Below are 16,313 nucleotides of genomic sequence, written 5' to 3'. Positions count from 1 at the left end.
GTCTTCCAAGCAGGTGCAGGACCCAAGGACTTGGACCATCCTCCTCTGCACTCCCGGGCTACAGCAGAGAGCTGGCCTGGAAGAGGAGCAACCGGGACAGAATCCGGCGCCCCGACCGGGACTAGAATCTGGGGTGCTGGTGCCGCAGGCGGAGGATTAGCCTATTGAGCTGCAGCGTTGGTGGGCCATCCTCTTAACCTCAGTCACATCTCATTTCTCCGAGTTTGTCTCTCACTTACATCATCCCTATTTTTTTTTAAATCAGATGAAAACTTGCAGACTTTTCAACTCACCCTTCTTTTGTTAAATTTTTTTTTTTTATTTTTTAGTTTATTTAGTTGAAAGAGTTACAGAGAGAGAGAGAGAGAGAGAGAGAGAGAGAGCTTCCATCTGCTGGTTCACTTCCCAAGTGCCCGAAACAGCCAGAAGTGAGCCAGGCTGAAGCCAGGAGCCCAGAACTCCATCTGGGTCTCCACCCAAGATGGAGTGGCAGGGACCCAAGTATTTGAAGCGTCTCCCAGGCACTGTCTCCCAGAGCAGCCCTGCTTCCTTAACTCCCCACAGAAACGTCCTGCTGCCTTCGTCCCATCTGAGCCTCTCACCAACAGGCTGTTTCCACCAACGGATTCTCTCCTCCCTCCAATCAATGCACACTGGCGCCTCTCACTTTCGAATAGCCTCCTTGCTTTTTTTCACCAATCATTTGTAATTTTGAAAATTGGGCTCTGTTTCTGCTTTTGTCAAAGTTCCCACACAGAACCACAAAGTCTCCAAAGGACTCAGTTGTTCACCTGTCCCCAAACAAGAGCCAAGCCATAAGAGAGGGACCCACGTCCTAGGCTGAGGAAGGAGGATGTTCCTGCCTGTGCAGTCCTGGCCCAGTCAGCACTGCCCACCACCAAGAGGTCCGGTGCCTCCCGGAGACCGCCCTTGGCAGCTTACTGTGACTTAGTGTCACTTGGCTGGCCTCCTCCCTTAGCCCGGAGGCTGCTTAGGCAGAGATCGTGGTGTTTCTCCCACTGCACCTGTAATGTGCTCCACACGGCACAGAGGTTGCATTTCCCATTGATTGGCCGGCACTCATCGAAGAAATGGGGTCATTTTGAGATTCATATTTTGTTTGTTTCAAAGACAGAACAGTAGAGACAGAGAGTTAGGGAGATCTTCGATCCACTGGTTCATTCCCCAAATGGCTACAACAACCAGAGCCAGGCCAGGCTGCGAGCCAGGAGCCAGGAACTCCATCCAGGTCTCCCACATGGGTGGCAGGGGCCAAAGCGCTGGGGCCATCCTCTGCTGCCTTCCCAGGCACGTTAGCAGGAAGCTAGATTAGAGGGAGGAAGGCCAGGACTTGAACCCGTGCTCCCTTGGGGGGTACCAGTGTTGCAGGTGGCAGCTAACGCACTGTGCCACAACACTGGCCCCCTTGAAACAGTTTTAAGTATACCAGGTGAGCAGCAGGGGTTAGGGCAGATTCATTTCTTATGTTTGGTAAAAGCTATTCCCGTGCCTTCTTCTCTTACTACACTGGTTGGTTTTACACCTTTCTTGAGTTTTGGAAATTGATCCTTTCACACATACATCACTACACATGAAATGTAAAAGCCTTCCCCTCACCCCGCATCCTTGCTTCAGTACGTACATCTTCGCTCAGTCCCAAGAGACCCCTCGCGTCTGTTCTCTGTGGCTGTAGTTGACGTTTCACACAGAGGGAGTCAGAGCCTGCAGTCCTGGGTGCCTGGCCTCTCACGCAGCGTGATGTTTTTCAGTTTCATCCACATTATTGCACGTCTTGGTAGTCCCTGGTAGCCACCCCCACCCGTATACTGCATTCCATTTAGTCGCCTGCTGATAGAAGTGTGGGAACCTGGGCAACATGGAATTCCATGGTGTGCCGTCTAACAACCCATCATATTTGTCAGTGAGGTGCTGACAGCTGCCGTGTGCCTCGTAAGCAGTGGCCCCAGCGAAGAGCCTGGCGGTGGTGGTCTTCATGGTGTCAGGCACTTTAGGGGAGACAAGGCAAGTGACAAAAAGAGGGCGGGCATTCAGCACAGTGGTTAGGATGCCACTTTGGACACCTGCATCCCATCGTGCAGTGCTTGGTTGGAATGCCAGCCCTGCTGTTGATTCCAAGTTCCTACAGATGTAAGCTCTGGAAGGCTCAAGTACTTGAGTCCCTGCCACCCACACGGAAGACCCAGGTGAAGTTCCTTGCTCCTGGCTTTAGCTTGGCCCAGCCCCTGTTGTCGTAGATACTTGGAGAGTGAACCCAAAGGGAAGAGTACCCCCTCACCCCGTACTATGTCCCTCCGTCCCTCCCTCTTTCAAATAAATAAAAATATTTAAAAATCAGTACCAAAAAGAAGGCCAAACCTGGGACTATTTTAAGTAAACCTGGAAATAATGATACTTTCCTTACTCCTTTGTAACACATAGCATTTCCTTACCCTTATAGAAACAAGACAAGGGTAGCTTTTGACTTGGCATGGACATATTGATTCCATTCATTATATGCAATATGCGTTAGCAGCTTATGTCCGTTTTTTAAGCTTCCGTGTACTCCTCAGCAGAATGGGCCAGTTTTAGCAATTATCTCATGGAGTTTTGTGTTGGGCTTGCATGACATAAGGTATGTTAAAGCATTTAGGATGTGGTTGTTACTGCTTTGTTAGTAATGTTATTAGATTATTTATTAGTCATATGCTTTATTAGTGATGTTATTAGATTAGTTATTAGTGCTGTTATTATCTATGCTGTTTTCTTCCCAAGTGAAATGCATACACTTTATGTTGTACATGCTAAGATGATTTAGAATATGTTCTATTTGACTAAATTAAACATACATAATTTGTCCATTTTCCATTGTAGTAATGGAAAATAAAATGTGCTCACTCTAAAAGAGCTAGCACTGAAGGAATGTGGTACTCTTTCAAGGATTTTTGTGAATATTTCATTGTTCTTTATTCTTCACTTAAGCTTTTGCCTACTTCATCTGGACTACCACCAGGTTGGGAAGAAAAACAAGACGACAGAGGACGATCGTACTACGTAGATCACAATTCCAGGACAACCACCTGGACAAAGCCTGCTGTACAGGTGCCTGCAGTCTGTGAACTTGTTTTTGATAGAATTTGAAGTGCACACTGGATACTTCTAGCACCTTCTAATTGCAATCATCCCTTGGCAGGGATAAAGGATTGATTCCGGGAGCCCTGTGGATACTGAAATCCATGAATGCTCAAGTGCCTTGTAAAAACTGGCACATTTGGATGTAACCTACGCACATCCTCTAACTGTCTCTAGATTGTTTATAATACCTAGTGCGGTGTAAATGCTAGGCAAATAATTGTCATAATATATTGTTAAGGGACAGTTAAGGGCAAGGGTGAATGTCCGTACATGTTCAGTTCTGATCATTTTTTTTTTTTTTAATGCATTGAATCCATGGTTGATTGAATCCTTAGGGAGTGGCCGACTGGATTTAGCTTTTGGCATTGATGCTAAGTGTCTACCTTTTCCTCTGGATCTGTCATGCACATGAATTGCCACTGATTATTGCATAAAACATGTCCAGTAGGGACTAAAAGGACAAAGTAAATGACCCACTCCATTGGATGCTTTTGTAATTTGAATCCTTATCATCATTATTTTCCTAGACAATGATCTCAGTGATGAATATTTTAAAAAATTAGCGCTTTGTCCTTGGCAAAAGTGAGCACATTTGGTTGTACTTCCCAGTAAATGCTTCACAAAACACTGAATCTCATCAGCCTTTTTTCATTGAGAAGTTTTTAACAAGGAACAGTGTAGAGGATACTGCAACAAATACCTGTAGAGTCAGCACCCTGAAACGACCACCGTTAACATTCCCATGTTCATTTCAAGATGGTTTCTTTTTTATTAAAGTCCTGCAGATAAAGCTAAACTTGTAGCCATACCCTGGTCCTGTTCTCCAGGGGATCCACCGACTCGGACTGTGTGTTCACCCAGCCTATTTTAAATACGTACACAGAGAGCTAAACAATGCAAAATGTTGCTCAAGTCCATGTGTTTCACACTTTGCATGGGTGTCATGCAGTGTAAGTTTAAATCCTTTTTTGCCCAAAATTGTTTTAAAGCCCTATCCATGTCACTATAAATAGTTCTAGTATGTTTCTGCTAACTGATGATTAATGTAATGTCCCATCATGTGACTATATCATGTTTTGATTATCCATTTCTATAGAGGCTATTTGCCATTCATTTTGTTTACCAAACTCTGGAACCCACTTCTGTGTATGGAGTATGATCCAGTCTGTGCGTCCCGGGAAAGCACAAACAACCTCCTGGTGTAGACAGGACAGCCCCACCCCGGCAACAGGGGTGCACAGTTTCCTCAGTCAGGTGCACTGTGACAGACTGACTGTCAGCTACCATCTTACTGCTTAAGAATTAGCTCAAAAATGATAAATCGCTACAAAAGCAAGGTTTGACAAAACACTTCTAGAAATTTTGATAACTACAAAATTGTTGCTGGAAAATTAACTACATTTGCAAACAAGCCTCAGACGTTTGGGTCCCATGTATAAGTGTCTTATACATGAACCGCAGTTATTTGTGAGTCTTCTGTAAAATATTACAGCATGGTTTAATTCATGTGCTAGGCCACAGTGGAGACCAGTCAGCCGTCATCAAGCCAGAGCTCGCCCGCCGGCCCCCAGGCGCAGGTGCCTCCCGGAGACTTGGCACAGCAGGTGCCCCAGCTGGCAGAAGTGGAGCAAGGATTCCTCCCCAAGGGCTGGGAAGTCCGGCACGCGCCCAACGGGAGGCCGTTCTTTATTGACCACAACACCAAAACCACCACCTGGGTAACTCCCCTACTCTGCAGTTCAGACTCCTTGCGGTCTCTCAGCGTGCATTTAGTGTGACCGGCCTTCCCTAGTATTCATTAAAGAGGTGTTGAATTCCTAGTATTATTTATTCAAGGCACACTTGTGTCTCTTTTTAATTGTTTTGTTTAATTGTTATGCAGTGTTCATATATACTTCCCACAGCCAGTGTTTTAGTTCACTAGCTACAATGAATAGGAAAATACTCAGTGATAATCCTTTACTCTTATGTGAGACTTCATAGATCAAAAATACTGCTGAATCCATACCTCATTTATTTTTTTTAAGACTTATTTTTATTTATTTGAAAGAGTTACAGAGAGAGGTAGAGACAGAGAAGTCTTCAATATGCTGGTTCACTCCCTAGATGGCTGCAATGGCTGGAGCTGCGCCGATCCGGAGCCAGGAGCTTCTTCCAGGGCTCCCACATGAGTGCAGGGACCCAAGGACTTGGGCCATCTACTGTTTTGCCAGGCCATAGCAGGGAGCTGGATTGGAAGTGGAGCAGCCAGGTCTCAAACTGGCGCCCATATGCGATGCCAGCACTTCAGGCCAGGGTGTTAACCCACTGTGCCACAGCACTGGCCCCCCCACCAGTTTTTATGTTTAGAAAAGCCCTCTATAATGACCCAGTTCCCAGAGAGTAAGGCAGAACCCTTGTTTGGTTCCCGTGGAAGAGAGGATCAGTAGGAAGTGACCCTCATCCATCCCTTTAATTCTGTAGCCTGATGCTGGTACATTGTAGAAGGAAAAATTGTTATATCACAGATTAAGGAAATCAGATATAATAGAATATAGTTAAAAGAGAATATTTTAGACGTGCATTGCTATTCAAAGGTGTGTTCATAGAGCAACTTTCATAATTTTCAAATTTGTTTGTGTATGTTTTGTTCTTTATTTACTCTGCCGAAAAAAGGAAGATCCAAGATTGAAGATTCCAGCTCATCTGCGAGCAAAGGCACCACTGGATTCATCCAACGATCTGGGGCCTTTACCTGTAAGTGTACAGAACTGCCACTGACCCGGCATGGCAATCTCCAACATTTTCTATTCGGAACATAGTGTTTCTTTAATCATTGTAATTAGTGTCATTATTAAAGCGTTAATGGCTTCTAAGAATGGAATATGCAAATTAAACTAGCCGTATGACCAGTGCTGTCTTTCTACCTATACATCTGAAACTCGTCCTAAAACATCTGAAATGCATTCTTAATTACAGCCAGGATGGGAAGAGAGGACTCACACAGATGGAAGAATATTCTACATAAATCACAGTACGTACAAAGTGATTTTTCATTACGTTTTCTGTGACAGTTGAAGTGTGTGCCTGAGAAAAAGACAGCTTTTTGTTTTCTTCCCTTCAGATATTAAAAAAACACAATGGGAAGACCCTCGGTTGCAGAATGCAGCCATCACCGGACCAGTAAGTCTCTCTGTATTGGGGTGTGCTGATGAGAGTGTCCCCTCAGTTCTTTCTACCTGTTTCGTCGAGGGCATAACCCCACAGGCACAGAGGAGAGCACATTTGCCCTGCTGTCCTCTCCCCACTGGGCCTACTCCAGGTCTTAGATGAAAAGGTGGAATAAAGCCATTGTCCTCACACTGTGCTGTCGCCTTGACGGGCCAGCGAGCCAGACAGAGAGCTACAGCCCTGGGCTGCTGAGCCGAGGCTGAGATCCGCCGTTGTCTAAGAAACAACGTTGATGACCCTCAGCACATCAGACAGGTGCCATGGTGGGCCAGGGTGAGGAAGCACCTGCGCTCTTTTAGCTCCTGGGTCAGGTCTTGAGCTTTTTGGCAGCAGTCATGTAGATGCCCCTGGGTGAGGCACACTCGGGCTTTACCGTGGCTGCTGTCATGTATTGTGATTGTGCTCTTGGGTCAAGTTGGGGAGAGGGAAGTCAGTATCCTCCCTGGCACAGCTCCTTTTCTCCTTTCCTGCCTCACAAAAATAAGTAAAATTGAAGATACGGTTCTTTTAAATTACTTTGTAGTATCTTGATGTGCAGTTTTAAAATAATGGATAAAAAAGGCAGCTCCTCAGAGTTCAAGGGAAAAGTACATTTTTCAAATTGTTCCTTTAATGGAGAAATCACTGTGAAAGTCCTTTTAGAAATGGAAAATTTTGTTTCTAATATTTCTCTACTTGGAAGAAATTTCCTGTTTCTGGCATGTTGCATTTCAAGAATATTGCATGATGAAAATTACAGCCATAGGAACTGCTGAGCAAAACTTTACCTTAAACAGAGAAATTAATTTTTTTTAGTTTTGTCTTTGTTTTCCTTCAAACTAAACTTTTCTTTCCAATAATCTCTTCTAATGCCTTTAGCTTATGTTCATAAAATACCCAGAAGGGGACTTTATAAATTGTTCCAGAATGAAAACAACCTAAACTTTCTTTATTTTTCCAAATTTTTTCAACTGAAGGCAGTGCCCTACTCCAGGGATTACAAGAGAAAGTATGAGTTCTTCCGAAGAAAGTTGAAGAAGCAGGTTAGTGACAACTTACAATGTGTATCATTATAGAGATCAAGGGTAACAGGAAATGCATCTTTAAAAGTAGCAGAGAATGTATTCTGTGTTTATAACCTGGAGTGAATAGTTTCTCACAGGAAAGGGGTGCTTTTTTTTCTTGGTAGCTGTTGTAGGATCATTAGAGACCTTACTTATTTTATAGCTCGATTTATTTTTCAAGATATTTTGCAACATTCGGAAATCGTATTAGACGTGTGTTTTAAAGGGCTGTAACCTGGTGTGCCCTCCTGGGATGTGTGGGGCTTGGTTTCCGAAGATTGAGCGAGAGTAGCTCAGAAGATTATCTTCTGGCCGCATCTTTGATTGTGTTGGAGGACCTGCTGGATTCGTGCACTGCGTTCTCTGCTGTTTTCCACTGACAGTCATTCATTCTCTGCAGCTTCACGTATCACACATAACCACACGTTTGTATATAAAAATACAGCTGTGAGTGGCATCGTGATCATTATCTTCTTGTGCTTACCAGACATGGTTATTGTATTTTTCCATCACCAGAGATTACATTTGGAACTCAGCTCATTCCCCCTCTATTTTATTTCTGTTGGTGTCCACCATTTTCAATGCCTTTCCACTTTGCTCATCCTTTCCCTCTTTTCCTGCAGGTTAGGAATACCACCACTAGGTGGCGATGTTGAGTTATGCGTTCTTATTGTCTAAGCCGGAAGCCTGCTTCCCCAAAGATTAAGATGGTGGATCTGCAATTACAGAATTTTCATCCAAAATTTTAACAGAGAGCAGGCATTGGCCTACCAGTAAAGACACCCACGTTCCATATCAGAGTACCTGGATTCGATACCTGCAGCTCCTGACTCCAGCTTTCTGCCACAGCAGATCTGGGAGTGACAGCTCCAGTACCTAGGTTCCTGCTACCCCTGTGGGAGACCAGGCTTGAGTCTCGGGCTTCCTGCTCCGGCCCAGCCCAGTGGGCCACTGCAGGCATTTGGGGGGTGAACAGAGAAAGATACTTCTCTCTCTCTCTCTCATTCTCTCACTCTTTCTGCCTCTCAGATAAAAATTTAAAAATTTATTTTAATCTCAACAAAAATGAAATATGATAGTTTTTTTTTTATGTGCAGCTATTTTATGGCCTAATAAAATACTTACATATCCGCAACCTTTTACATTCATCTTAAAAAACAACTTCATATCAGAATTACTCTGAAAAGTTTACTGCTCCTAGGGCTTCAGATTTAAAGATTTGTTGATTTATTTTTGTGGTAAATGCTTTTATTCTCTAAAAACAAATGTATTTTTTTAACTTGAGGTTCAAGGAGAAAGCTACCATCCACTGATTCACTCCCCCAGTTGCACACAACAGCTGGAGCTGGGCCAAGCCAAAGACAGGAGCTGGGAACTCAATCATAGTCTCCCAGAGACCCAACTACTTGAGCCCTTAGGGTGTGCATTAGCAGGAAGCTGGAGTCGGAACAGAGCCGGGATTCCAGGATGGGATGTGGGCACTCAAGCAGCGTCTTAATCACCAGACCAGACGCCCGCCCCTAAGTGTGTTTGTTCTTAACAAGAATGTGCTGATGGAGCAGAAGTACCAGCTCCTCCATTGCGGCTGTGAGCATTTAACTCACCACACGTCTAACTGTCAGCATCTTCTAGGCAACAGGAGATAAGAGACAAGTCCTTATTAACAGGCCACAGAATACAAACACCGCAATGAAGGCAGTAATATTTACTGAACTCTTACCATATACCAGGCATTCTTCTTAGGATAAATGTAGTTTTCATCTAATCTCTACAATAACTCTGTAAGGAAGGGGCTGTTACCACATTCTACAGGCGAGAAAACTGAGGCACGAGGAGCTAGGAAATGTGATGAAGTCTCTCTAGGTAGAAAAACCAGATTCATGGGCCGGTGCTGTGGCTCAGCGGGTTAAAGCTGTGGCCCGCGATGCCAGCATCCCATATGGGAACAGGTTCAAGTCCCAGCTGTTCTACTTCTGATCTAGCTCTCTGCTAATGCACCTGGGAAGGCAACAGAAGATGGCCCAAGTCCTTGGGCCCCTGCACCCACATGGAGACCCAGAAGAAGCTTCTGGCCCCTGGCCTCAGCCTGGTCCTGCCCTGGTCATTGCGGCCATTGAGGGAGTGAACTCAGCGGATGGAAGATCTCTCTCTGTCTCTTCTCTTTCTGTAACTCTGCCTCTCAAATGAATAAATAAATCTTAAAAAGAAAGAAAGAAAAAAGCCGGATTCAGACAAATCGTTTCACTTCAGAGCCAACACTCCTGACCAACGTGACATAAGTTGGCGATCTAGAGATAAACTTTGTTCAGAAAACACCCAGAATGCCACAGTGGTACCTAAAGGCATCAGCATGTAAAAGAGAAGCTGGGAGACACAGAGTCTTTCCGGAAGGAGAGGGGAGCACCGGGAGGAGACCAAATCCTCACCTTAGCAGAAAGTTCCGAGCAGGATGTGAAAGGCAGAATCCAGGACGAGCGCTCCGCCTACAGTTAGGAGGCCCTCAGCCTCCATCGGAGGACCTGGGTATGGTCTCCCAGCTCTCGCCCCTCAGTGGGGGCTCAAGTAATTGGGTCCCTGCCACCCACACGGGAGACCTGGAGCAAATTCTCACTCCAGCCCAGCCCAGCTGTAGCCACTGCAGGTGTCTAGAGAGTGGCCCAGTGCAGGGGAGGATTCATATTCTCTCTCTCTCTCTCTCTCTATCTATCTCTGACTCTCTCTCTCTCTCTCCCTCCCTCCTTTCCTCTCTAAGTAAATAAAACTTTGAAAAATAAAATCCATATCTAGACAGCACAAAAGCAGAATATAAGAACAGAAGTGAAAAAATATATTGAGGGGCTGTCACTGGTGCAGTGGATTAAGCCTCCGCCTGCAGTGCTGGCTCCCCATACGGGTACCAATTCATGTTGGACAGCTCCTCTTCCAATCCAGCTCCCTGCTAATGTGCCTGAGAAAGCAGCAGAGGATGGCCCAAGTGCTTGCATGCCTGCACCCACATGGGGAGACCCAGAAGAAGTTCCTAGCTCCTGGCTCCTAGCTTTGGCCTGGCCCAGCCCTGACTATTGCAGCCATTTGGGGAATGAACCTGCAGATGGAAGATCTCTCCCTCTCTCTCTTTCTCTAAAATACTACTGGCGTTGGAATAAAAAAAAAAATCTTTGAAATGAGCGCCTGAAATGCTTGAACTCTATTGTAACCTTTCCCTCTATGTCTCATGAGTTAGGAACAATGCTGCCTAACAGTTCTGCAGCTGCCCACGTGGCAGATCCCACATAAGCACTGCATTTCATCTCAGAAGCTCCACAAGGTAGTTTTGATGTGATCCCTACGTTAGTGCCGAGAATGGTAAGCCTTCGAGAAGACATGCAGCGTGCCTTAAGTCACACCCCCTCACGTGGTGGAGGCAGCATTTGAACACAGGGCCTGACGCCGGGATGCGTGCACTTGTGTGCCACCCCGTTCAAACCCTAAGGTCTCTCCCCTCCTTCCATGACTGTCGCTCCCTCACAGTCCGCCTGCCTTTTCCCACGGGGGCTTTTTCAGGGGTCTGCAGCTGACTGGTGTGCCTCTTGTCTTCCCTCCTTAAAGCAAAGTTCTTTATTTTATTTTATTTTATTTTTTATTTTTTGACAGGCAGAGTGGACAGTGAGAGAGAGAGACAGAGAGAAAGGTCTTCCTTTGCCGTTGGTTCACCCTCCAATGGCCGCTGCGGCCGGCACACCGCACTGATCCGAAGGCAGGAGCCGGGTGCTTATCCTGGTCTCCCATGTGGGTGCAGGGCCCAAGGACTTGGGCCATCCTCCACTGCACTCCCTGGCCACAGCAGAGAGCTGGCCTGGAAGAGGAGCAACCGAGACAGAATCCGGCGCCCCGAGCGGGACTAGAACCCGGTGTGCCGGTGCCGCAAGGTGGAGGATTAGCCTAGTGAGCCGCGGCGCCAGCCAGCAAAGTTCTTTAAACCCTATCCATTCAGGTGCTGAAAACCCAGCAGTCTGATCATGCAGCTCCACACTCGCCCTCTGCCTCATCCCAGACTGCTTGTCCGCCTCTCCCTTCACTTGGAGCCGTGTTTTCCCGTCTCCTGCTCCCACTGTCCCAGCAGCTGTGTCTCGCCCTCTCACTGTTGTGCTCTGACCTGCCCTTCCTGGGCCCTCCCTCCCCTCCTCTCCTGTCCAGAGCTGCCTCCATTGCCTTGTTTTCTACTAGTAACTTGGACTTTTTTGCTTTTCCGAGCACTGCCTCCATGTCTCTATAGCAGTTGACCTACTCTTTCAAGTTTCAGATTTAGGAGCATTCACACCTCTGTCTCACAGTTCCACCCATCAGACCCCTTGAGGAAGCAAGGGTTTTTACTACCTTTCCCTGCCCTGGCTGGCCTCACTGGATGGCTGCCCATCCCAGGGCCTCGCCCAGGGCAGGTGAGTGACTTACCAGCTGCCTAGCAGCCAGCCTGAAATTGCTTTTCTCCCATCTTGTCATTCTGTGAATTGCACAAGCGGTGGAGGAAACAGCTTCTGGGAGGCAGTCTCCCGGCTTCGCCCCAGGTTCTGCTTCCTGAGGTCTCGGCAACTCACTGTCCACTGCAGCCTGAAAATGTTAAACATGGAAAGTTCTAGAAATAAGCCACTCATTCCTCTTCAATAATGTTTGTTATAGGCCGGCACCGCGGCTCACTAGGCTAATCCTCCACCTTGCGGCGCCGGCACACCAGGTTCTAGTCCCGGTCGGGGCGCCGGTTCTGTCCCGGTTGCCCCTCTTCCAGGCCAGCTCTCTGCTGTGGCCAGGGAGTGCAGTGGAGGATGGCCCAAGTGCTTGGGCCCTGCACCCCATGGGAGACCAGGATGGGCACCTGGCTCCTGCCATCGGATCAGTGCGGTGTGCCGGCCGCAGCGCGCCAGCCGCGGCGGCCATTGGAGGGTGAACCAACGGCAAAGGAAGACCTTTCTCTCTGTCTCTCTCTCTCACTGTCCACTCTGCCTGTCAAAAATTTAAAAAAAAAATGTTTGTTATAATTGTTCTCTTTTATGATTATTGTTAATCTCTTGCTGTGCCTGGTTTACAAATTAGGCTTTATCCTAGGGTGTGTGTGTGTGGAGAAAGCATCAGACAGGTGCGGTTTGGCCCTGTGTGTCCTTTCAGGCATCCATGGGACATCGTGGAATGTCCACCCTGTGGATCAGGATGACGGCCATCCAAGGCTTCAGTTACTGTGTTTCTATCGGGCTTTTCTTTTTCCTTAAATGTATGAAAAATGATTTTTTTTTCCCTTAGAGTTAAGCCTCTCTTTTTGTTTTTGAATCTTAATAGTGTGTTTTCTCTTACTGATTTCCACTTGAAAATTGCACACACACCACTCAGGAATAAAAGATCCAGCAATATTGTTAGAACATGTGTAATCCTATCTGCCTAAGACATAGTTATCTACACTTGTAACACAAACAGAGGATGCACACGGGGTCAGTGCACCAGTGTCGCTATTTGCTGCAGACCAGAGACTGGGGAGCTTTCTTAGCATCCTCAGTTTCTCCATCTGTAGAGTAGAGATGGTACTAGCAGCTTCTTCGTAGTTCTGTCATGAAGAACACATGGGTTAACCGTTAAAATTGTGCCTGGTACAATCTATAAGTGTCAGCATCTGTTCCTGGGTGAAGCAGGAGACAGTCTGAGGAAGGAAAATGGTGGTAGGGAAGCACCTCGGCAGACAGGCAAGCAGCAGGTACCAGGCGGTGGCTAGACAGTGAGGCAGAGAAGGGCTTCCCTGGGACCTGGCGTGCAAAGGGCTGTTCCTGAAACGCCTTCAGCTGAGCATCGTCACCCCCTCACCGGCCCCGTCAGATACATCAGAAGTGGGTATTAGGAAGTGGGAACTGAAATGTATGCATTCATTTCTTCCATGGAGGAAAATTAAGGAAATACAGCAGGCCCAGCCTGGTGGTGAAGTGGGTTAAGCCACCACTGGACACTGGCATCCCGTATCGGAGTACCAGTTTGAGTCCCGGCTGCTGTGCTTCTGATCCACCTTCCTGCTAGTGCATCTGGGGAAGCAGCAGCAGATGGCCCAAGCACTTGGGCCCCTGCCACTCACAGAGGGGAACCAGGATGGAGTTGCAGGCTCCTGGCTTCAGCCTGGCCAGGCCCCCCCCATTGCAGCCATTTGGGAAGTGAGCCAGAGGATGGAAGATTGATCAATCAGTCTCTCTCTCTCTCTCTCAAATAAATAAAATAAGCCATTTTAACAGAGCTCATTATGTTCTCCCCTGCACTGGGGGAAAGACAGCGGCAGAGCGCGCGTCGGAGCTTTCCTGAGAGGCCCGTGTGTCGTTACGCAGCGTTCACTTAAGTCACAAGTTCCTCCTCTCTGCGTTTTCAGAATGACATTCCAAACAAGTTTGAGATGAAGCTCCGCCGGGCCACCGTGCTCGAGGACTCCTACCGGAGAATCATGGGCGTCAAGCGAGCAGACTTCCTCAAGGCCCGGCTCTGGATTGAGTTCGACGGTGAAAAGGGGTTAGATTATGGAGGCGTCGCCAGAGAATGGTTCTTCCTGATCTCAAAGGAAATGTTTAACCCTTACTATGGGCTGTTTGAATATTCTGCTACGTAAGTTCCTGTTCAACCTCTTACACACAAGGGAGACATCACTGTGTACAAAGTGGCAGTTACATGATACGAGGGAGATGTGGGTTCTGGAATACCAGGGAGGGGAGGCCGCAAATGATGTTGTAGAAGTGACTTTTTTAAGCGGTTGTGGTAGCACATACCTCACATAAGATTTCCCACTCTGACCGTGGGACGTGAGCACTGTGACGCCAGCTACAGTCACGCTGCTGTGCGGTCACTACCGCTGCTCCAGACCATTTTGTCTTCTCAGGGTGAAGCTCTGACTTCTGTTCCCTGCGATCGCCATCCGTTCTCCTTTCTGTCTTTGCATATTCAGCTACCCCACTTCCCTCACGTGAGCGGAGTCACACAGCGTTTGTCCTTGGCTCCGGCTTATTGTACTTGCCACGCCGTCTCCAGGGTGCGTCCGTGGCACAATCACCTTCCTAAGGCTAAAGAATACCCACAACATCAGTGGGTGTTTGTATTATTTCCTCCTTTTGAGAGAATTTACTGCTTTTCAAACCATTCAATCCAGTGGCCAAATGTGGTTCTGATCAACTCCAAAGAAGAAGGAGATCCATTTATACTTATTTGTCAGCTTAAACATTTTGTCTGTATTACCAACAGAAGTATTTCCGTGTGGTTCTCTCTGCAGGGACAATTACACCCTACAGATAAATCCAAACTCTGGGTTGTGTAATGAAGATCACCTCTCTTACTTCAAGTTCATTGGCCGAGTGGCTGGGATGGCAGTGTATCACGGCAAGCTGTTGGATGGTTAGTGTCAAGTATAAACCTTGTTTTAGTGTAATAATCCATCTTCTTTCATGTTTTAGTAATTCCAAATATCGTTGATTTTTTTCAAGGTTTTTTCATTCGCCCATTTTACAAGATGATGCTACACAAACCGATCACACTTCATGATATGGAGTCAGTGGTATGTCTTTTCATTTGTAATGTGAATGAAATATGATTTAACAGGCAACTGGATATTTTAAAGTATTGGCTTTTTAATGATATAGAAATTAACAAATAATAACCTTTCAAAATAGAAATGAATATTTTACCATGAAAATTTTCTAAATGTAATCAAGTTTAAAGACTGTTACGGTGGACACTTGTATATCTACCACCTACAAGTGACTTTTCAACTTTTCCTGTGTTTATTTCATTGCATACCTATCCATCTGTCCATCCCTTAATCCATTAATCCACTGTAGTTTTTTTCATGCATTTCCTCTTAAGCGGCAGATACATACCAGTAAACTTCCCCCTAAATACTTGCTTTGCAGCAGTTCTGTATCTTTTATGTCAATATTTGAGTTGGGATAATGGCATGTATCTTAAATTTGGTAGTGTGGAGGCGTGGCCTCGTGATTAGTCCCCAACAAAGAAACAGAGATGCTGATTAAGACCTTGACTCCCTACGCTCCCTTAGCTGCTGCGGAGCCCTAACGTGGCATGCACACATGGGTTCCAGGACAGCCTTCTCTGTTAGTACCAGGTAGATTGCTTCTTGCTTCCATGTCACAAGTCATCAGTGCAATCAGCATGGTTTTTCACGTCATAACATCAGTCATTTCAGTTGTTTAGTTGAGCTTCCACTTGGGTGTAGACAAGCTACCAAGCTACACTCGGTGTAGACAAGAAACTCCTCATAGTTACCTGAACATTTCATAAACCTCTCATCGGCTGGATGACTTCTGTGGAGGTTGGGACTTATCTGAAAACTGCTCTGTTTAACCCTTTAACTGGGTAACAAAATCTGCTTTCACATGGAGATGTTTCTGAACTTTTAAACAGGAATCCTCCACTGGCTGATACATGTCTAGCCCTGCATGGCCCCTCGTCCCTTCTTAAAGCACACGTATGTGTGTATGGAAGAGATGCTCACGTGACCCTTTCGTCTTTCACCCAGTATTCTGACCTGGAGCTCAGGTGTCTTCTTTATGTATATGCATTTTAAATATGAAATTTTTCCCATCTAGGATGGTGAATATTACAACTCACTAAGATGGATTCTTGAAAATGACCCAACAGAACTGGACCTCAGGTTTATCATAGATGAAGAACTTTTTGGACAGGTTTGTACCCTTTGACCAGTGAAAATTGTGTAAAAAACCTTGGCAGCTTCAGTTTAGATGTTGGTGCACATACTCAACACATTCCTCTGCTCTGCTTTTACATTCATGTTCCAGTAACAAGAGCTCTCAGTACAAATTTGTGCTTTTTTTGACATTTGATTCATTCCATATTTATTTTAGTAAAACTAATATTTAAGTTTTCTAAGCTTCTAGCTTTCGAATGGATTTAATGTAAAACACC

At 46.1% G+C, this 16,313-nt stretch overlaps 1 protein-coding gene across 2 annotated transcripts in view; it reads left to right on the top strand.

Moving 5' to 3' along the window:
* NEDD4 (NEDD4 E3 ubiquitin protein ligase) overlaps positions 1–16,313 on the top strand; it is a 151,418-nt gene that overhangs the window by 120,398 nt on the left and 14,707 nt on the right. For both annotated transcript variants that reach the window (XM_062205968.1, XM_062205969.1), the window contains 10 exons: positions 2,980–3,099; positions 4,647–4,850; positions 5,788–5,868; positions 6,091–6,145; positions 6,236–6,294; positions 7,299–7,364; positions 13,756–13,985; positions 14,644–14,765; positions 14,855–14,925; positions 15,977–16,072. In XM_062205968.1, the coding sequence (XP_062061952.1) occupies positions 2,980–3,099; positions 4,647–4,850; positions 5,788–5,868; positions 6,091–6,145; positions 6,236–6,294; positions 7,299–7,364; positions 13,756–13,985; positions 14,644–14,765; positions 14,855–14,925; positions 15,977–16,072 (1,104 nt within the window). The remainder of the gene's footprint in view (positions 1–2,979; positions 3,100–4,646; positions 4,851–5,787; positions 5,869–6,090; positions 6,146–6,235; positions 6,295–7,298; positions 7,365–13,755; positions 13,986–14,643; positions 14,766–14,854; positions 14,926–15,976; positions 16,073–16,313) is intronic.

This window comes from Lepus europaeus, chromosome 11 (assembly GCF_033115175.1).
Source record: "Lepus europaeus isolate LE1 chromosome 11, mLepTim1.pri, whole genome shotgun sequence".
NCBI classification, from domain to species: domain Eukaryota; kingdom Metazoa; phylum Chordata; class Mammalia; order Lagomorpha; family Leporidae; genus Lepus; species Lepus europaeus.
Note: the sequence above shows the minus strand (reverse complement) of the source record. Positions and strands in the feature narration are given on the sequence as shown.